The following is a 23,832-nucleotide window of genomic DNA, read 5'->3' as shown; positions in this document are numbered from 1 at the left end:
CGTTTATACTAATATAGTTTCTTTAGTAATCCAAACTAGTTTTGAACACGCTTTTTACTGTTCTCTTTTGCTGTGAGTGAAAGGATGGTGTATCAGCAAATTTGTCCATAAATGGGTAAATCACTAAAGTTACCTAATGTCATAGAATGGTGGAATATAATTGATATTTTTAAAGCTTTACCTTTAGTAGAACAGTAAAGGATACAAACATACAATTTGTTCATAAAAATAAGGATTTTTGTTTAGCGAAAAATAATGTTAAACTTTGATGGACAGCTTTTTTTAAGAGTTTTTGGAAAAACTATTTAGCTCTTCAACCAAAAGCATTTTCAAAGATTTTATATTTTTATAGCATTTTAGAATAATAGGTCAACGATACACAGAAAACCGATTACGATTTTATCAATAAATAAAAAAGATATTGCATAAACAAAGTGTCCACTTTATAAAATGAACAGTCCTTATGTTTTTGGCATTACCATTGCTAACATTCTCATATGTGATTTTCCCTTATTTTGGTCATAGGCTGTTCTTTCTCATTACGTTGTTAAACTAGTGGTTTGCATTGTGACATTCTACTAAACAGCTCGAAGATTTATTATAACTATGTTTGTAAATTACAAAAACCCTGGCCACGATCACAGGGTTTGACAGTGCCAAAGTAGAAGGTGCACTATAATTACTTTTCCTATTCTTTTGCACAGTACTTACGAAGTGGACCTTTAAATACGTATTAAATAAATGTTATAGTCTATTTTACGAGACGTTTTTGAACAGCTGATCGTCCATTTTAAGAATGAAAATTTGACAGGAGGCGGTGTCGTAACGTGTGAAAGTAACAGCAATATCATCAGTGTTGCCGTTTTGTAAAATGGACTATTCTGCATGGCCGGGCCTGCACCGTGGTCCGCACTCTTGAGGGAAAAACTGTCTCTGAGATTCGCCCTGATCGCACAGCAGTACAGAAAAACATCCCCAGTCCGCCATCTTGCTTCTCTCGGTGCCGTGCGTGAGTGAGAGACAGACGGCGGTGACGAAGAAAAAGTTGTTCAGTGTTTTCGGTTCGGATGCCTCTACGAAGGTGCGTTTTATTTCGGTTAAAAAACGTTTATAAAATGTGAATTTCCTGATCGAACCGGTGAAAAACTAAACCCCAATGCATGCTGCAGGTGCGAAAGTTGAAATTATCTAGGAAAATCACGCCGATATGGAATATGGAGTGTTTTTAATGGTGCGGGCGCCAAGCGTCCTGATTTGGCAAAAAAAGTGACTTTAATGCTAACAACCTGGTGAAAAGAGTGAAAAATTAAACGAGCAGTGCTTATACATTGGAAAACATCACAAATTGGAGAGGAAACAACAAAAAAACAGGTAAAATTAAGTGAAAATAAGTTTGTCTTGTTGGCGTCATTGAAAGGTTTCCCTTTGCTGCCCGCACCTTCCAATTTTGTTACCCTTCCCCCACCCGCCCTGCGCCATCGACTAAACAGTGAGTGCCGTTTGTCAAAAACGGTTTTCGGTGAGTGCGTGAGTGAGTGACGACATCAGAGAGAGAGTGAGTACCGTGAGTATCTGAAGTGACAGTACGCTGGTCGGTAACCAGTAAATTCTTGTAAACAAACCATCGGCAACGGATTTCGATAGGGCTCTAAATTGCTAATCCAACAACTGGGGGTGATTAACCGAAAATTTGTTTTGATATGAACTGCGTTGCTAAGGTTGCTAATAATTAGCCACCGTACGTGTGAAGTCATATAAAAATATGCGGATTAACGTGGAATCAATGTGTGTCTTCGTTGCATTTACAGTAATTAATCGCTACAGCTTATTTTGGGTATCCTTATTGGATTCCTAATATGTAGTATTCTTAGTGTTCCATTAATCTACATAGTATCTAGTGCAAATCTAAGTCAATGAGAAAACAGTCGGATAAGCAATTGGAGAGCTTAATTTTGATATTTAGATTTCCGCTAATGCTTGTTTGGGGAAGTGAGGGAAAGCGCATTCCAACTTAACTCAGTGACCTAAACAATATTAAAAATTTTATTTATTTTTTATTAGAAAAAAAAAACGGGAATTATTAAAGAAAGTTGACCAATTGGAGAAGGTATTGTGATGCTTTATTCATGGTTGATCATGTTCATTAAGATGCCTCTTAAATTACTACAATGGCGTAGTTGGTAGAACGAATGCGATTTAATTAGAAACTTATCAAGTTCTTGAGCATCAAATGAAGCCTTATCTAATGATAAAAATAGTAGTGGCCGACAGACATTAGTGGAGATGAAGATTGATGGTTTCTGATAGTAGAAGGCAGAATTCAATGAGAGAAAGGTCTCTAATGGACAAAGGCAAAGAACCTCAAACAAGATTCTGACGGAAATGGGCAGCTATCTTCGAACAAAACTAACCTCTGATTAGACAGAGTATATCTATGAGTGAGAAATGTAAATCGTTTCTTGGGCGATGGAAGAAGAAATATCTTAGAATAGTTTGAAAAGACAAACTTTGAGTGTCATAATCGGCAAGCTGAATTATTAAAGTTTTAAGGTGTTTCCATGGAATTAATATTTGTAATAGAACACTGCTTGAAGCATATTGTTTCTATGTTCAAATTGAACTTTCAGCAACTATTGATGAAGATACCAACCAACGTTCATTCAGTGTCCATAAAATAGAAGAGTCTTAACAATTTCCAGTGTGAAAATAATACATTAATGAAGGACAACGTAACCTGTAGGAAAGTTCTTTTTTGACTCTCACGTCTAGGTCAACAGAATTGTTTTATGTATGTATGTAAATGTAATGTGTATGTATGTATGTAATGTGTATGTAAAAATATGTATCTTTTTCTTTAATCCTGAGAATGGTTTTCCAATATGCTAGTGATACGTACGGTTCTAGCACAGAAAAAAAAAAATAAAAAGTGTTATTTTATGGACTCGCTTCAATTACATTAATCGTCTCATATCATGTAGGATGAAATCAGTAAGACTCGGCTCTCCCGACTCAGGATAAGGCTGATGACAACGTTCAGTTTTAATTTGATGGTATTTGGTGATCGTTCGGTGCTAACGGAGTAGATTTAATAAACAAAATCCAGTCAATTTCAATACAACTTTATACAACAGTGCTATAGATGTTGGACCTTATCATTAAGTAATTCATATTCAAAATACATTGTGCATTATGATAGAACAGGGGTTTTCAGCCTTTTTGGCTTGCGCAGCACTTTTTGAAATAAAATTGTTTCGCGGAGCATCTGTTCTTGCTTAAATCAACCATTTACATCCTAAGAAAATAGTGTAGTAAGATTTATGTTGGTCAATCTTTCATTAATTTTGAGCTTTAATTCTTATAGGCTTGAGTAGGCTTATAGGCTTATGGGCTTGTGTTTTAATTCTTATAGAGAATAGGCGGTTAAGTTATGTAACCATTCAAAATATGCAAATTTTCCCAAACAAATTTTACGGTTTAACAAATGGTGGATATATTATCCATTTTTTTACAACCAGTGAACAATTTAACGCAAACAGTTTCAGAACAGTAAATAGGGTAACGACTGTTTATTTTATTCTCAAACGCTAACAGTTGGCGCCAGCGGCAAAAATTACAGACAACAACCTTTCGAACATTCAGTTTCTCTTACCGGACGCCGAGCGGCGACACTGATGTTTGTACTCCTCTCACTGATCACGCTACGCTGGATTCTCAAGTTTCTCAAACTTTCAACACAAGCGCATGGAAGAATGGTAGTCGGAGAACTGTCAAAACGTATGGAAAATAATGAAAATCGTAAATTGCTTGCAGTTAGGAAACTGGATCAAAAAAGTAGTGATTAGAAATCAAGTGTAAAGTGAATACATAACTTTTTGTGTTTAGTTCATCTTCCGTGGTGCTTTCTTTGCTTCAGGATTTCGTTTTTACTACCACTGAAAAAGAGCCATCTATTGCCTTTTCAGTTTTGAATATCGCCCTATTGAACAATATATTCGTAACAATAACAATAACCTATATGCAATATGGTGCGTTATTGTATTTTTACCAAATACTATTGTTCTGTTATGTATATACTAGAAAACTTGTTTCATCATCATTCAAAATCAAATAATAACGCAACATATTATTTAGGGTGCTACTATTTTTTGATTTTATTACGGATGCGTTTCAATAGGGCGATATTCAAAACTGAAAATGCAATAGATGGCTCTTTTTCAATGGTAGTAAAAACGAAATCCTGAAGCAAAGAAAGCACCTCGGAAGATGAACTAAACACAAAAAGTTATGTTTTCACTTTACACTTGATTTCTAATCACTACTTTTTTGATTCAGTTTCCTAATTGCGAGCAATTTACGATTTTCATTATTTTCCATACGTTTTGACAGCTCTCCGACTACCATTCTTCCATGCGCTTGTGTTGAAAGTTTGAGAAATTTGAGAATCCAGCGTAGCGCGATCAGTGAGAGGAATACAAACATCAGTGTCGCCGCTTGGCGGCCGGTAAGAGAAACTGAATGTTCGAAAGGTTGTTGTCTGCAATTTTTGCCGCTGGCGCCAACTGTTAGTGGTTATGAACGAAATAAACAGTCGTTACCCTATTGTTAAGATGAATATGCATCGAAGCCAAACCTCAAATTTTCTTGAGCACACATCTGAAGAACCAGACAACCGTTCACGCTGAAAATTTGATCGATTAGACATAATCAGCGAGTGACTAATCGATCAAATTTTCAGCTTGAACGGATATATGGTTTTCCAGATTTGTGCTCTTGAAAATTTGAGTAGTGGTTTCCATTCATCTTCACCTTAAATCAACAATTGTTAGATTTAAGCATTATTCACTATAATACAAACATATTTTTTGACTCTCATTACATTCCCGCTCTGGGTGGACCAGTTAAGGATAATCTGCTTCGAAAAGTGAGTGAAAACTATAGTAGTTTCCTAAGCGATAGCTCTCTTTTGTCAATGATTCTTTGTTGGGGGCTCGGTTGCGGGATTAATGTTCTTCGAAATTCTTGATGGTTGGATGTTGACCAAAATTCCTGGGTGTTATGTTAACTTACGGCGGGACTTACTGCCATTTAGCGATAGTCGGATTCGTCGAAACTGAAATGTAATTCAAACCATAGTCAAGTATTGTTGTTTAGTTTAATATGTTTTTGTCGTGAGTTCATACAATGGCAACGTTTGAAAACTACTTAACGCTGGAACGGGGAGGGAAGTTGTAAGAATTACGAAAAATTGGTTGAAAATTAGAACGAATAACAATCCGTTTCAAAAATAGCCGTTTGAGAGTCTCCTTAAATTATAACACGTAGAATTAAATATTTTCAAAAACTACCCCTCTCTCTGTACTTGCTTTTTATTTGGGCCTCCAAAACGATCGAGAAACATATATGGGATAGTCCATAAAGGTCGTCACGCTGTTAAGGGTAATGGAGGTGTTCTGTTGTTCAATATTGCGCTTGAAGGTGTCATGCGGAGAGCCGGACTTAACAGTCGAGGCACGATTTTCACGAGATCCGGACAATTTGTTTGCTTCGCGGACGACATGGATATTATTGGGAGAAAATTTGAAACGGTGGCAGATTTGTTCACCCGCCTGAAACGCGAAGCAACAAGAGTCGGGCTAATGGTGAATGCGTCGAAAACAAAGTACATGCTGGTTGGCTCAGTTCCGCCAGGATCCGCGACAGGACCCGCCTAGGAAGCAGTGTTACGATAGACGGGGATACCTTCGAGGTGGTGGACGAGTTCGTCTACCTCGGATCCTTGTTGACGGCTGACAACAATGTTAGTCGGGAAATACGGAGGCGCATCATCAGCGGAAGTCGTGCCTACTATGGGCTCCAGAAGAAACTGCGGTCAAGAAAGATTCACCCCGCACCAAATGCACGATGTACAAAACGCTCATAAGACCGGTAGTCCTCTATGGGCATGAGGCGTGGACTATGCTCGAGGAGGACTTGCAAGCTCTTGGGGTTTTCGAACGTCGAGTGCTAAGGACGATCTTCGGCGGCGTGCAGGACAACGGCGTGTGGCGGCGAAGGATGAACCACGAGCTCGCTCAACTCTACGGCGAACCCAGTATCGTGAAGGTAGCTAAAGCTGGAAGGATACGCTGGGCAGGGCATGTTGCAAGAATGCCGGACAACAACCCTGTAAAGATGGTGTTCGCCACGAATCCGGTCGGAACAAGAAGGCGTGGGGCGCAGCGAGCTAGGTGGATTGACCAGGTACACCAGGACCTGGAGAGCGTGGGTCACAGTCGAGGATGGAGAGAAGCGGCCATGAACCGAGGGAATTGGCGAAATATTGTTGGCGAGGCTTTATCAAGATAATTGATGTAAAGCCAAATAACATCAACAACAACAGGTGTTCTGCAAGGGGTGGCGGTCCATACATTTTTGTAAAGGTTCCATATCAAAAGTGTGACTTAGGGCGAACGAGCAAGGTTGATGTAAAAAATGGTAAGCTTTTGCGTGACGTACTCAATGGACGCGTATTGTTTAGATTTTACTAAACCAACCAATGAAGCAACACCCTGCCTTCTGACGTGATTTGTTGAAGCTCTATCCTAACATTAAGGGATGCCCATAAATTACGTCACGCTAAATTTTAGCCTTTTCAATCCTCCCACGCTTTGACCACAATATTTGTATGGCAAGTGCAAAAAATGTGTATGAATCGTCGCGCTTCCTTGACCCCCTCTCCCTAAAAGCGTTACGTTATTTATGAACCGACCTTGACATATGATTACATAAACCATTGGGTTGTCCTATGGACGGATTTTTTTTTTGCATGCATGTACAATAAATAATTCTTTTCTTCCTGTTTTCGATCTGCTATTTTATTCATCACATGATAAGAAACATTGTGTGCCTAACTTGACGCACAGGTTTTTCAAACAAAAATATGTGTTAACCCTAATCTGCTAATCTGCTAATATCAACGCACCCCCTAGCCATGGCCAATCTGCGTTGTTTACACAAACATTCCTATAAACCCCCACGCTGGGAAATACGTTTACCGAAAACGGCGTTATGAGGCTCTGCACTGCATTCCTGTATTGGATTTACTTTAATGGCATTGTTGTTAGCAAATTCACAAAAAGTGAAAGAGAAAGAAAACATGATTTGTGCAGGCAGAGCCCCATAGGCTATGCTATACCCGTTAGCACGCCCGACGCCCACCGATGACAGAGTGGGTAGGCTCGCACCGTCGTCCCGCCCTTCTTACCTATTTTTGAGATAGGCAGTTCTGTCAGGGTGTAAATAGTTATTATTATGCATGTAATCAAACCGATTTACGACCTTCCACGTGTTAACGATCTTGAGGTGGGGATATTTGCGTGCCGGGTATGCGTATCTTCCTGTTGTGACATCACTTCTCCACAATGGCTTGAAGGTTTCCTTCTTCATTTCGGTTGTTCTGGAAAGATAATAAAACAAGGAAAGGAAGGGGCCACATCACTCCACAGAATGGCGGCCCATCTGATACTAGTTTGTGTTAAATAATTATTGTTGTGAGTAGAGATCCTGAAAGGGAGAAATGCGAGTAGGCGGTAAGCCGCCAATCGAACCGTCAAAATCCCTTTTCAAAATGCTTTTCATGTGCTAAGTAACTTGTAAACTCCTACTCAATTATGTTTTGTTGGCCTGTACGTTTTATTTAGACACAATTTTTATTTAGAAAACTATTTGGATCCGAGATTTTAGGTGCAGATTGAGCATGTTTGATAAACAAGCATCCTGTTTTCAGTTAAAGAAAGTTTAAGAAGTTGATGATTCTGTCATTTATACTAGCTATATACAAGAATTCACTATTGATATAATATATGGATATTGAATAAGTTTCAACGCGCGATTATACCATGCCCACACAGTTACGGATCACCCACAGTGATGGATCTTGGCGTTCAACATCGGATAACTCGCTCAAAACATAAACGTTGACGTAAAACATATTTTTCCCATATTATACTATTTGTCTTCTACCATTTGTAATATTAAGCACAACATTCAACCGCTAAATGACGGTGTATTTGACAAATGTTTAGTTGGTACCGTACAGCTATCATAATATGGTCGTTTTCTGTAAGAAGTGCCGTCAGCATTCATAAGCTCCCACAGGTGGTAAAATTCAAATGTTATACTATAAAACATGATCGTTCGCTTCGATTTAGTATGAATTCATCTTTCGAAAACATTTTTCTTGATTGTTGATTCTAAATACCGAATATTATCACTTCAAACTAGTGATCCATAATATGGACCAGGAAATGATTGTTTACCACGGTTATGGATCACTTCCAAAGAATTAGCTTTCTGCCATTTTAAGCATTGGATTCGACATTTTCAGACAATAGCACTAAGGATAAAACTAATAAACCATCATGGTTTGTAAATTTCATTTTTTAGCAGACAAAAATGGGTGAAAAACTTGGTATGGAGCGAAAACACTCCATGTCTCAGTTTCTACAACACAGTATCCCAAAAAAAATTGCATTTTACACTTGTTTCCAGATCTAACACTGCTATTTTTTGCAGAAATATGTGACACATTGTTAACTTTCGCCAAATAATGCAATACAGATGCATTGAGTTGAAAATCTCTTGATTTTGTGCACTGATCCGTAATATGTCACAATTTGATCCATAATATGAAAATTGATCCATAATATGGTTTTCAGAAGCCGACACAATTTTTAATTTTTATGCATTTCTATGTAAATATTACACTCAAAACAGTTTACTAACCGAGGTTCCAACTTGAAACGATTCAATTCGTGTTTTTGAATTACAATTTTACATTTTCCATGCCGTTCTATTGAATTTTATAGGTTGGACTCCACACTATTTGATCCATAACTGTGGGGCCATGGTAATACCAGGTCCGTCACACTCGGGCTCAGATTGAGTACCACTTCTAGTACTGCATTTGGTCCCTCGGTAGTACAAAAGGTACCCAAGTTTGACAGATCGCAGTACACTTTTCACGGCATTCTAGATTACCTTATGAGCCATACAATTTTGGGCAACTGCAAGGGACATGGAGGTCTTTAATTTGTCTTTGGTAATACTTCAGTTTTTGTGCTGTTGTAGTGGTGTATGTAGTGGGAAACCAATCAGTTTGGTGATTCTAACGGTAAAAAATAGCACGACGAAAGGAAAGTTGATAATCTATCATCATTATGATTTCAGTCCTAATTTCATGATCCGTTTAATAAATTCCGCGTATGATTCGGCAATTTCAACAATTTATACATGTGTATTCGAAGAAAACAGACTACGAGCATTTATTACCTTGCAGATATTTATCATTTTCTACAGCCTAATTTAATAATTCCTACATTGGTTGTAACAAAAATTTGATCTTGGGATGTTGATTTGCCTCCTAATCATAGTTTCGACAATAGTCACATGCTTACTATCCCTTATGGCAGTGTTGTTGATTCTATTGTCTATCGCTCATCAGTTTCGCGCCACCCGGCAGGGACTTGGTCCTATGTACCCAATACTCTGCTGTGTCTTAACTTCACGCAATAGGCCTATTCAAATGACGTCTCAAATCAGCTGATTGGGAAGCACTTTGACATTTCTTCTATGAAAATGACAGGCCCGTGTTAGCACCAGTCCTCCACCGATGTAAACAAATGCATAGACGGATCTGTCACATGAAAAGGCCTATACATTCTGTAGATGTGTGATACAGTTTGCGGAATATTATGATTTATCACTTCGTTCAGATGGAAAATTCTGTTATGGTACCATATTCACATATCAGATAACTCCCACCTGGAACGATGTAATACATCGGAGACATGTAGATTCAGATGTATGTATACGATCTATGCCTAGTTCGGCTCTGATCGACAGGCAATCAGTGTATTCAGTTTTTCAACTAGCTTGAAGCGATGAACGTTTCAAGACAAGCTCTCCACTATATCTGCTAGCAATCACCGGTCGTCGATAGACATTTCGGTTCTTTTCTGCTAAGAAAGATCCGATTGTATGCCAAAGACTATGGCTCATGCTTTTCAATACAGCTGGAAAAACAAGAACTACACCCAGCACCAAATAGTACGTAACTATGAGGCGGACCGGAAGGTTTGATGATCAATCCCCAAAAAAAAAAATATATAAGGTACCGCGGGGCAAGTGGGAACGAAAAAAACGATAGTTCAAACAAATTGTTTAATAATATTTTCAAATGTCAATATTTTTCAAATCCAACAACACAATCACATTTTAGCAACATATTTGAGTGTGTGTGCATGAAACTGATCGAATAGTTTCGTTATTGTGAAAACCTTGGAAGAAAGTTTTAGAATGAGCCATTAGCCGCAGTTACCTCGCTAAACGGGGCAAGTGGGACACATCTAGTTTCATGCGCCAATAAACATCAGCAAGTCAACCATTACAATAATAGGATTGATAAATCATAGATTTTTAATTTTAAGTACATATTTGATGTACATAAGGGATCAACCATAAAATACGTAACGTTTTAGGAAGAAAACCTTTATTTAATAGTATGTCACCTCACATTTAATATTAACTGTAAATTCCTCAATAAAAGCGTAAAGAGGGATCAAACATGTTCAAAATATACCATTTATAAGTTGTCAATTAAAATGTAGCACATAAACAATCAATAATTGACGAAATTATAAATATGTTTTGTTATTATTTATTTGCATGGCAGAAAACCACTTAATTGGGTGGAATTGTTTTCCATCACTACTTAATTTGGTAGAAATAACAAATGAAGTTCAAATATAATAGAAAAGTGATCGTTCTCATGATGCATTTCGAATTTCATCTTTGTGTTTGTTCAACTTTGAAGTCGTATTTCAAAAATAAAAAAAATAAAGAATAATTACACTTTTCTTCTCCCTCTTATGCAATTACGTAATTTGAGATTGATCTTTTTTGATAAAAATCATTTGTTTGAATGTTTTAGTGCTACTCTCTAGGAAAATGTATGAAACGTATACGAAAAGTTTTGATTCTGGTTTTTGTTTTGATAGGTCCCACTTACCCCGGGTACAAAGATATTTTGGGGTAAGATAGACTATCGAAAATTTCATATGAAATGAAAATAAAATACTGGTTTATCGTTAGCAGCTTGTAATAATACTCAAAATTATAGCTTACTGATGAAAATTCGCTTTATAACACATTTATTTTTTGAGAGTCAATGTAAGATGTGAAACGTGTCACAATTTATCATGCAAGTTGAAAATGGCGCTGAAACGACAACTGATACATAAACCACATGGTAATATAAATAACAATATGTTTAGTACTAAATACATTCATTGTCATTGTATCTTCAATTTTCTAGAAGAATACCCCCATGAAAAACTTTTGCTAAGTGAGCTATGACGAAACGCCCCACTTACCCCGGATTCTCACTTGCCCCGTGTTACCTTATATGTGTTAACCCTAAAACATAGAAAATTGTCAACGTGAATTCTTGAATAAAAGAATATTACTGACTGCTATTGATGATATAGCAGTAAAACAAAACAATTTTTTTCACGAACATTGATGAACAATATTTAGCACAATCACTAAGGAATGGAAAAATTGACGCAATTGTCGGATACAATTTCAAAAACAAAATATTTTTGGCCTTTGATTAATCATAAATAAACTTCTTTTGATTGGGATCCTTCAAAACCATTTAATTGAAGATTGAGTAATAGGGCGATATTTTTTTTATGGTGTGCTCAGCTGGAGCTGCATGACAGCTTCTTTGTCTGTGCTGGACCACGTAGTGCAAATGTTTACCTCTACTTTTGCCAATATTTAGACGGAGCCCATGTTGTTCGATTTAACTCTATCTTGTTTGAATATTGTGCAGAAGTACAAACTAAGCTCTTACGGTGAATTTCACCGTAATCTCAACAGCTGAACAGTTCGGTGAAATAAAACACCGTAATTCCGTCGAAATTTTACGGATTCCGGTGATTTTTCACCGAATACTGTAAAAATTTACCGTACTCCGTTAATTTATTTCACCGAACTGTTCAGCTGTTGAGATTTTTACAGGAATCCGTAAAATAATTTAAGTGTGTAGTTTTATTAAATTGTTTTTGCTTCAGTTTCCCTCCCGTAGTGTTCGTATAGTCATCCTTTAGTTCTGAGCAATCGGATTCTTGTTTACGCATGGAGAAGCGACATGAAAATATATGTTATTAATTAATGCACTTCTTGGAAATAACATACAGAGCTATGTTGTAGTAGTATATGTTGACACATTGTAGCACAGATGTCATCTCCAAGCATATTTTGACAATGATAAACAGAAAATGTTAATTATACAGAATGCGGTCGTATATCAATCGATAGGTTATTGAAGTGAAAAACATGAAATGTGCTTTCATCTATACGCGAACAAGAACTATCTGAAGTGCCTCGTCATTGTACGTCATGTATTCTCTAGTATTTCAGTCGTTTATGCTACTAGTCTGAAACGTGATGTGTTATACTATATGAATAAATTTCAAAATATGAGTCAAGGGTTTGGTTTTAAAAAGTCTTATCTTCCGAAGGTCGCGCTGGAATGCTAATCTATACAATACTTTTCTAGGAGAGATGACTGTCTATGTTGCCATCTTGTAGTACCGAATCCAAGTTGTAGATAATTAATATGAGAAGAAGTATCAAATCTAAATGTACTGTAAATGTGTATGGTTTGGTCATCGATGTGCTTTATATTCGTCTTATTGTTATTATTCTGAGGTCTTCTCAAAATGAGAATTCAATTGAATAATGTCTCAAGTTAGTTTACAGATTGGAAAAACAAAGTTATTGGTACGGTATTATCGGGCGGGTGAATATGTAGGGGGGTTGAAATGGTATACAATATGCGTTCGTTAAAAATTAAAATGTTACTTACCCATTTCTTAGTATACCTCCCAACGCATATGGATCGTTTTTACCTCAGTTCGATGTAATTCGATCCGTGTCCGTGCTGATCTATGTGGTTCGGCTCCTAACACGACGTTTGATACATACGACAGACCACTTGCTCCCTCGTGATGGTGTTGTTGTTAGTTGTTATACATGAAAAGAAAGAAAGCTATTAGTATTAGGAATAAACAGGATTTAGTGAGTTTTCATTGAATTACATTTGACTACATCGCTGATTATAGTCAACGACATCGGAAACTTTATGTGTAGACTGTTGACCTAGTTTTTCCTCAGTCCCGTTGGTCAGTATTGCTAAAGGTCCTTTTTAACATGTTTATTAGTACTTGGACAAGTTGAATATTTTAAGTTCACTACTTTTGTCATGATGGTCAATAGTGATTTTGATCATTTTTTTATACATCTATTCATATTTGAATCTGGTCTCGTCTGTTTTCATTTAGAATCGTCGTAAATACATTTCTATGTGTTAGAAACTATACTAGAAATAATAAAGGAATATGAAGTCATTTTTATTGTCCGGATCCACTTTTCGGTGACAAAATAAAGCTTCATCGCGCCTAAGCCCTATCTATTTATTATAATTTTGCGAGAATGAAGTTGTTGTAGTTTTATGATACCAACATAATAAATGTGTTTTTTTTATTATGATTCTAATGAGAGAAGCATAACAAATTAACATTTGTAACACATTCTACTCGATGGATCCTTAGTCATTCTCCTCATTAGTCAATATTATAACCATTTAAACAAAATCTAACCTATCTGCATCAAAGCGTGGCTACGGCACCTGTTATCCCGATGCCTGGTAACAGGATAACCGTTGGATCACATCCGTAAGATTGATGCATCTATGCCAGGTGGTTGATGACACGACATTAAACAAATATTTCCTGATGTGATACCACCCCGACTGGACATGTCTTTGGTTCCCATATAAGTGCTAATGGGGTAAGCCCACCCATCACACGTCCTAGGGGAGGAAAGATTGAGCAATAGGGCGATATTCAAAACTAAAAAGCCAATAGATGGCTCTTTTTCAGTGGTAGTAAAAACGAAATCCTGAAGCAAAGAAAGCACCACGAAAGATGAACTAAACACAAAAAGTTATGTATTCACTTTACACTTGATTTCTTATTACTACTTTTTTGATCCAGGTTCCTTATTGCAAGTAATTTACGTTTTTCATTATTTTCCATACGTTTTGACAGTTTCCGACTAGCATTCTTCCATGCGCTTGTGTTGAAAATTTGAGAATCCAGCGTAGCGCGATCAGTGGGTGGAATACAAACAACAGTGTCGTCGCTCGGCGGCCAGTGAAAGAAACTGAAAGTTCGAAAGGTTGTTGCCTGTATTTTTTGACGCTGGCGCCAACTGTTAGCGTTTAAGAACGAAATAAACAGTTGTTACCCTATTGAATTCCTAGTGCTAGTCAGAACTGAAATTAATTTATGATAAAATTAATAAGCAAATGCGTCAAGCTTGAACCCGTGTCATATATAATACGTTTAAGGCATCGATAAACCACGGAAAACTGAACTGGATACTTTTTTACTAAATGTCTGGCTTCTCAAGAATTCTACAAACGTTTTTTTTGCTTTGATCTGAAAGTTGACAGAAACGTCAAAATCTCGGAACAACACACAATTAAAAATTTTACGAGGGCTTTTCAATTTTATAACTGATTTAATTTCCTATTATCATTTTACTTTTTTTTTGATATAGAAGAGAAATCTGTATCTCTTCATGAAAAGAACAAGACGTCACAAATTTGTTGAGAAATGTGAAAAAAATTGAATAATTGAAAACTGCACAGCCAGCATACTTTTTTAACGTGTTTAACTGTTTCTCAAACTGTTTAAAATAGGTAATACATACTTAGTAAAATGCAGTTGTGCAAGTGCGTTGCGCAAATACAATCGCAAACAATTTCACGAAAGGTTATTTTACATTGCCACTATTTCTAACATATTTTGGATTTGTTTATCGGCATATCGGTCCAGTTTGCTCGAAGTAAGACGGAGCATGGAGTGGAGAAGAAAGCAATGAATACTAGATGGATAAGTACCGTAAGGGAACGGCGAGAGAAAATGGATTAGATGTTGAAGAGAGCATACCATATGGAACAGTATTACAGTGAAACCTCCATGAGTCGATATTGAAGGGACCATCGACTCATGGAAATATCGAGTCATGGAACAGCAATCCTATGGGAAGCTGCATCTAGGGACCATCATAGTAACCATGAAATTTTGTTTTTAGTATGGTTCCATGAGTCGATATCGAGTCATGGAACATCGACTCATGGAGGTATCACTGTACTTGAAACGTCCTTCCATGTGGCTACCGTCCCCTATGGAAACGGCTTGGTGTGTTTTTAGAATGACACTACCAAGACAGCCAAAAGGAAGGAGGTTTCAAGCACCCTAGTACTGTTTGGCGAGCAAGCAGGTTCTATTAATCGATGCCTTGCACATTAAGCTCATACGGTGAATTTCACCGTAATCTCAACAGCTGAACAGTTCGGTGAAATAAAACACCGTAATTCCGGCGAAATTTTACGAATTACGGTGATTTTTCATCGAATACACAGCGTAACAAAAATAACATTTTTGCGTGTCTCAAGGACCAAATTACGTGTCTTGAGTAGATTTGGGATTGCTGAATCTGTTGCCATGTTCAGAAATATGTTCCAGCACGTCACAATTTTCAGCTACAGGTCGCCAAAGTTGTATAAAACACTGGTTTTATCGATGTTTACATAAAATTTTAAGTATCATTTATCGAACATTTTTGTGATCAAATCCACTAAGCATGCGATTTTGTACAACTTTCATTTTAGACATAATTTGGTTGAAATCGCACGACTAAATTTAGATCAAACCGATTTTTTCAACATGTTTGCTGTCTCCATACAAAATGCTTCCTTTCTGTTATATGGGAAAATACAAAACTTTTTTAATACTTCAAAAAATTACTTTTCCGCATCGAAAGTATTATAAACTTTGTTGATAAGTAATGTGTCAGTAATAAATCAGCTGTGTTGATCACAAACATTTTGTTGTTATTGTATTTTTATAACATATCAATCGGATTGTGTGTGCCGGTCTGAAGAGCCTGAAAATGTTTTCAAATTATCTCATGATCATTGATAAGTTAATATAGCTAGTATAGGAACATATTTGAATGCGTACTATAGACATTTGCACACTCCTCTACAATTAAAAATTTCACCAAAAATTGTTATTGCAATCAAAACTAAACGTCAAATTTCACACATTATTCTGCAAGAAGAAAAAGAAAGAGGTAATAATTATATTTTCTCACTGATTCCGTAAGCTACACACTTAATTTAGAATGCCGAATTTTATTTGAACTGAGTACTTACCATTCTTGCAGTGATGTTTCAACTTGAATTTAGGAGACTGAGCCATTCAAAATGCACATCCGGGGGCAAAAATTTGATACACTAAATTTTTCTGGTGATTGGAACAGATCATTGCCGAAGGAAACACACTGGAAAAACATTGTGAGGGCTAATTCTGACATAGTTCAACTTTTTAAATTATGCTGGTGTTTGTTCTCAATTAGTTCCCACATGTTTCTATAGATTCGCGCCGAATTCACCTGATCTAGTACTGCAATTGAGTGCTAGGCGATGGTAGTACAGTCGCCTCTCCACATCTCGATATCGAAGGGACCATCGAGATAGGGAGAGATCGAGACATAGAACAAATTTTTAACGAATACTAGATTGAAAATCACTCCGTTGCCAGGAAAATCAACAACAAACAGATGTCATTTCGTCTTCGCAAATTGTTTTGAATCTCTAAAATCTAGTCTAGTTACCTTTGATAATGGGCATATCGACATACGGAGAGAAAATTGGGAACAAAAATCACATCGAGATAGGGAGATATCGAGATAAGGAGGATATCGAGATATGGAGAGTGAAAATGTATGCAGGGTGAAGGGACCGAAAAAATCATCGACATAGGGAGAGATATCGAGATGTAGAACATCGAGATGTGGAGAGTCGACTGTAGTGCTATAATTGAGTAGCATAAAATTTATTTATCGTTAGGCAGCATCCATTTATTACGTAACGCTAAAATTGACAATTTTTGACCCCCTCCCCTCGTCCGTAACGCTTTTTGTAAGAAAAATATGGAATTTTTGTATGACCCTCCCCCTAGAGCGTTACGTAATTTGTGGACGGCGCCTTAGTTGTAGTATCTAGTTAAATTTCTTAAAGATAAAATTCCAAGTTGAGCTTCCAAACCAAAAGGTATTCCTAAATTGTATCGAGATTAAGTTATAAGTGAATAAAGTGAAATTCTAAGTGCGAATAGTTTCAATTCGAGCAGAAGTTATCGACAACTTCGTGAGCTTTGCTAGTGAAATAGCCTGTAAAGCCACTCCCGCGGAACATTGCGACTAAGCTACAGCAAGTGGCCGTTTTAGTCACCGTTCCAATTCCAACGGAAATCGCGAACCTGCCCCAACAGCAGGTTTAGGTTTTAAACTTGATCATGTGTAAACTTTGCTAATGAGAAATAATATTAAATGTTAAACTAATTTTGTTTTGTAATTATTGAGAGTGTAGAATATTTATGACCAAATTTCCATGCACACTAGCGCTGTTGCGGCAAAATTGCGCATTCAAAGTTCCACCTAATGAACGCTACATGGCCTCTGGACAACATTGCTGAAGACGGCAACTTTGTAGATAGTAAGGATTTGGAGATATTGCATTATGCATATTATAGCTTACGGGTGATGCTAAACTTTTCGGGGTGCTGCTGCAATATTCAACTAAAGTGTTGCAATAGATGATACGATTCCATATTTCTGGTGGGTCGTGTATATTCTTACAGTAAGGTTTAAATCGTTTTGGTGTGAATTGCGCGATCATACGATGAACAATTTCTAATGATTGTGCTGAAGATATCGGATCAGTTTTCACTGCAGAGATTTATAAGCATTTTAAAAATCTTCGTCGGAAGGTTTTCTAAGCATCACACAGTACAAAACTCGTCGTAGATTAATCGGATGCATTTGGTCATGCAATGGAAGGGAAACCGAGTTTAGACGCTCTTTATTAGATTTTTCATTTCAACTGAACCTAAAGTATGTTTTTTTCATTTCACAGCTGGTTCATCATTGACCGTGCGAATTCTATGAAGTTTAATATTCAAACACCTTCAATTTGAAAAAAAAAAAAAGAAATACGAGTAGTAAAAGTACGTAACCATGTTCTACGCTCACATTGTGCTGGCCAAAAAAGGGCCTTTGGCCCGAATTTGGTTGGCGGCACATTGGGATAAGAAAATTACCAAGGCGCACGTCTTCGAAACCAACATCGAACAATCCGTCGATGGCATCATGCAACCGAAGGTCAAGCTGGCCCTGCGTACTTCGGGCCATCTGCTGCTCGGAGTCGTACGGATTTACGCCCGTAAGGCTAAGTATCTGCTGGCCGATTGTAACGAAGCATTCGTCAAGATTAAGGTAAGTTCAAAGAAGATTTTGATGATGAAAAGACTAAGAAATTTGTTGTTTTAGATGGCATTCCGTCCTGGAATGGTTGACCTGCCGGAGGAGCACCGAGAAGCTGCGGTAAACGCAATTACGCTTCCGGAGGTGTTTCATGATTTTGATACACCTCTGCCCGAATTGAACGACGTAGATATCGAGGCTCACTTCTCGATCAATCAGTCGCGAGCAGATGAGATTACCATGCGCGAAGACTATGGTACTCTACCGATGAACATCCATGACGACGGATTCGGTGACATGGGATTTGATGATACACCGGACATTGTCCGTGATCGGATCGAAGAACCGATGGAGGTGAGTGAAGTGTGTTCTTAAACTAAGACGAGATTCTACTGCTGTCGTGTTATTGTATAGTCTTTGTCTTTGTATATGTATGTTGAGTCCACACCTAGCCTGTAAGATCTTCTTCGGTTAAGTTTATTTTCCTTTTCATTTGATGAAAAACCATTTGGAAAATAAATTCGGAAAAGCGCACAAACTGAGCACACTCGAAACCAAAAAAATCCTACCTTCCCAGAATACTTTCCTATCTCTCTCAGACTACTGTTTAAATGGAATATTCAACCAAAAATAGAATACACAAAACATGCTTAACAAAAATAAAAATCATAAGGCCAAAAACATTTCTTTTTCGCATATTTTTTGTACCGTTTTGTTGTGTTAAACGCGGCTCAAAACTGTCTTTTCAAGGCATTGTTTCGCAAGTTGTTCCCAATTTATTTTCCCTCGTAGAGTATGTAAAAGTTTTGTTTGAAAATATCTAAGAAATTTGCTTGGACATTCGATTTCGTTCCGATTTTTGATGGAAGAGCTCTCTCATAATCGATTCCCCCTGTTTCTTCTCTCTCTGTCTGTTGTTTATATTACTCTTCTTTTCACTTGCGCCAAAATCACCAACCATCATCACCAACCACCACCAACCGACACACAAAAAACCTCTCCAAACAAAATCCAAAAAAAAATATTGAACAACACCGCCAACGTCCACGGGGTGGGGCTGCTCGCGATGTAGAACCTGGAAGCGGAGCATGTGGCCTTGGAAAATCAGGCGGACACGACGGCGGTGGCGACGAATGGTACCGCGACGGAAGACGCACCCGGCAGTAGTGGAACCGATGGCAAAGATAAGCCCATTGATAAGAAGGGCCTTCGGGCTCGTGCCAAAAGCTTGTACGAAGAGCTAAGCGAGCAGCCACCGCAGGATACCCGGTGGAACGAGTATCTTGTAAGTAGAGTTTTTTTTGCTTCCTCTGAGAGAGATTTTCCCCTTACGAAATCTGTTTCGTGATCAATAAAAAAAATCGGGAAGAATCGAATTTTGAACCCTTAAGTCAATCGTATGAAAGAGCTTATCCTAACTAAAGTACCCCGAATACAATCTTTTGAGTAGAGCGAAGAAGAACGATGGAAACGCACCGGGTCGGGTTTCGGTCCCAACGTTAGTTTTTTTTATCTGTCGGGAAGAGATCCTGCTCAAACGATCTGATCTTTTCTATCCTCTTTTTTGCTTATCTTCTATTCTGCGGCATTGCGTGCTTTTCCTGAATTGTTTTTCTAAATGGTTTGCGATTGTCGTGCTGGGGTATATTTATAGAATGTAACACTGGTTTGTAGAAATATGTAAGACTTTCCTGGCGCCTTGGATGTTGTAGCTAACATGGGAGGTACTAGCTTCTTTGGAAATAAAGCGCTTAGTTTAGAGATCATTAACATGAAGGGTACTGCTAAATATCATAAGGTGTACTGATCATTAGAATATCGTCGTGCAGCATGAATTAGCTCGCCAAAGCGTCGAGGAATGGCACACAATAAGAAAACTGTAGATTTAAGTGATCTAATTAGATATTCTTAGACTTATAGTATCGTCCGTGACTATGAAGCAAACCTGTACTGAAGTGGTCTTGGTTCTATTTGTGTACGATCATGAATCATTTTGGGTAGCGAATAACTTTGTATACCTTGAATAAAAATTATCACCGTGCCCAGCGAGCGTAAAAATTGCAACTCTTGCAAAGAAAGCATTCCATTCAACAACTGTGGAAGTGCTCCTGGAATAAAAATCGGAGAAGCACGCTCTGCCTTGCTCCGTATGTCATGTTATGTCATTCCACGTGTCACGCATATTATAAACCTTATTATCAGAATTTAGAGGTTATTTTTCAAATTTATATCTTTGAAACTACAAAAACAATTAGTTGTTGTGCTTTCTTCTTCTGCACAGACCTGAAGCAAACATTTCATTTACCAAGTTGCTCGTCGGAATTTTTGCTACGTTATGCCTTCCAAATGCCTGCATGATCACTTGATATCTGCACGTTTTCCGTTTTGTTTTTCCAAATGATGGATGTTTATTCGTAATCACACATTGGAAGGAGTCCCTATAATACTACCTTTTGTGCTTTACACCTGTCCCTATCTTTACTTTGGAATGTGTTCCTTATAATTCAAATCTTAAGCCTATCATGGTGCTAGCAATGACTGCACAAATTTCGCTAGCCAATCAAACTCTGTAAAATAGTTTTCCGTTGGGTACAAACTTAGTTTGTAAAAACGTAGAACTTTGATGCCAATAAAATTCTCTTAATAGAATAAAAAACTGTTGCTTTGTCTTGAAAAATTCTAACATAGAGATAAATTATCGAATTGAAGAAACACTCAGTCTTAGTCTAAAATAAGTTTTGAGTACCTCCATCAAACACGAGGTGTATCTAACGAATTCTAAGAAAACGTTAGTTCATAGAAAACACAACAAACAGTTACTGAACTAAAGTATTATTATTATTATCTTTATTATCGAGACTTTCAGCCTGTGGCTGGTTCGTCTCCATCATTGTGTTGAACTAAAGTAATTAACTGGCTTGAAAATCCGTACAGGATCGACAAAAATTTTTAGGGTTATAAAAAGATTTGAAGCTCCTTAATCAAGGAAATTTTGAAACTCTATGAACTTTGAATCCTCAGACAATTTACAAAGCTGTTTAATTAACAGAAAATCATTATATGAATAAAAATATGAGGTTCCGAGAATATTAGGAATTTAAAACGACATATTGTAAAACATGATGTAAATTCACAAAACAACACTTTGTTACTATCAGTTTTTGGGTTGCATTATACCTTCTTAAAAAAATCATCTACCTATCTGGGTCATTTGGAATAACATTGTTTCATCAATAAAGAGGGAATAAGATCGAATAAAGAAGGTATATAATTCTGTTTATGCCATCTGAGATTAATCATGCTTCTCAGCATAGTGTTCTTATGAGCACTTCCACAGAGAACTTTCTTTGCCAATTAATAACTTTCGAATCTGTATGTCATGTGGCACGCACAAACACACTCTGTACCCTGAGAAATCGATGAAATTTCCAACTCTATAAAATCCTCGACCGACGCTTGGTCTTGCTGAATATTATATAACAACCATACATAATAATTTGGACCAATTCACATGGCCCCCTTACTGTATATGCTTAAATTATTCCCGCGTAACTTTTCAAAAGGAATAGTTCGGATTGTACTTGAGCAGTGTACTCCATTGTTCGCTTTTGGTATAAATCTAGTTTGGGTGAAACTTTTTCGTTGATTATGAGAACACAACGAATATTAAAAGAACCGATTTTCGGCAAAGTAACTCGTAAACTCATCAACAATTAAAAAGTTCGAAACAAATTTGAATTGAACTTCTTTCCTACTTGAATTCTCTATAAGCAACTTGAACGAACTCTATGTAAACTCTGGAACATGCCCTTTTAAACGAAATTTCACCGATGGAATATTTTAAAACCTTCCGATTATGAAAATATAGACCAAATACTGATCTCTAGCGAAAAAAATCCGATGTACATTCAATTTTTATAATCGTCTGGTTCAGACATAGCGTGCGGGGTATCATTGATCAGCGGGGTAATATTGATTGGAATAACTCATCTCGTTATAAGTTGGTATCATCATTTATTGATGAAACATTTCCAAAGCATGAATGTTGATTCTCTTTCTTAAATTTATCAGCTATCAAAAATTAGGATTTTTGCAAAAATTGCGTTAATTTTATGCGTAAATTTGTCAAGTTTGCGAAACAATGATTTCAATGGTTAAGGATGACACTACCGAAGATTCATGTCTCACATAAGTTCTGCAAGCGATATGATCAAGGAAAATGCGGTTCTCACTAAAAATGACATCGCCAAAAACGATTCCGCTGTCAAAAATTGTATGAGTTTGTTCAATTAGGCAACATTAACGAATTACTGTTAAGAATGTAGAATTCCCTTAGGAAATTGCCTACCTTCAGGCATATTCCGCTGTTCTAGGTGTTTTAATTTTAAAATAACTCAGAAAGTAAATGAGATGTAAGCGTTTGGACATCATATTCGGCTTCAGGGGCCATGATTTAAGTGAGTAACGACATTTTCAAAATTACAGAACGTTGTTTACATGGATGATCAATGTTATCCCATATCAGCTAACATGCTTAAATTTTTCAAAAAACAAAATACAGTATATAGTCACGAGCTATGAGTGGCAGTACTTGTTTAAAAAATATAAAACTGTTACCCCGGACTACGGTACTTCGGATTGTCTTTCGATCTATAGTGAAAAACATATTGGAAGCTTTAGTATTGCTGCACTTTTTTTTATCTGTATTAACGAGATTTTTAGCCCTGGGCTAGTTCATCTCGGGACCAACGGCTTTACTTCCCTTCCGAAGGAAGTCGTCATTGAACATTTTTAGTGACTATCTCGGGGATGGGATTCGATCTCAGGTCCTCGGCGTGAGAGGCGTGTGTTCTATCCACTACACCAGGTCCGTCCCCTATTGCTGCACTGGTAAAATCGAAAGACAGCGAGAGGAGAGAATCTCTCATTGTAACATAGGTCCTTTTTAAAAGTTTTTCGAGAATTCAATAATCTAATCATAACGACCTCATTACCCCAACAGCCTTATAAGCTGAATTGCTGAATTTTTGTATTTAACATAATACTAATACTATGACGATGTCTCCTTTTATTTTGCACGATCAAGCACTATATTATAGACAGTGTCATATTCTGTTCCGTATTATGAACATTCGTCGTTTTGATGTTCCAAATAGTGAACTGAAAGTTGGAAACCTGATTAGTTGTAACATTTATAAATTAAAATATATGATTGAGTTACGTTTACGTAAAATTAGTTTATTGTTTAAAATAAGGAACTATTGTCGATGGGAAAAGTTATGGGTTTAACTGTTTCGACCGGAATAAGGCTGCTGCTTTGATAGATCACATACCCAGAGGTTATCCCAGGAGTTCTTAAAAAATACCTCCAGAGCGTTTTATGACGAA

At 37.1% G+C, this 23,832-nt stretch overlaps 1 protein-coding gene across 2 annotated transcripts in view; it reads left to right on the top strand.

Annotated features, from left to right (window-relative positions):
• Positions 1 to 1,000: 1,000 nt before the first annotated feature.
• LOC110681196 (double-strand-break repair protein rad21 homolog) overlaps positions 1,001 to 23,832 on the top strand; it is a 38,392-nt gene continuing 15,560 nt past the window's right edge. The window contains exons 1-4 of one of the 2 annotated variants that reach the window (XM_021856978.1): positions 1,001 to 1,371; positions 18,098 to 18,456; positions 18,511 to 18,798; positions 19,517 to 19,729. In XM_021856978.1, the coding sequence (XP_021712670.1) occupies positions 18,199 to 18,456; positions 18,511 to 18,798; positions 19,517 to 19,729 (759 nt within the window). In that variant the 5' untranslated portion in view covers positions 1,001 to 1,371; positions 18,098 to 18,198. The remainder of the gene's footprint in view (positions 1,372 to 18,097; positions 18,457 to 18,510; positions 18,799 to 19,516; positions 19,730 to 23,832) is intronic. The other variant, XM_021856984.1, reaches the window with a different exon arrangement.

Source organism: Aedes aegypti, chromosome 1 (genome assembly GCF_002204515.2).
Source record: "Aedes aegypti strain LVP_AGWG chromosome 1, AaegL5.0 Primary Assembly, whole genome shotgun sequence".
NCBI lineage: Eukaryota > Metazoa > Arthropoda > Insecta > Diptera > Culicidae > Aedes > Aedes aegypti.
The sequence above is the reverse complement of the archived record's forward strand: the minus strand, read 5'-3'. Positions and strand labels throughout refer to the sequence as shown.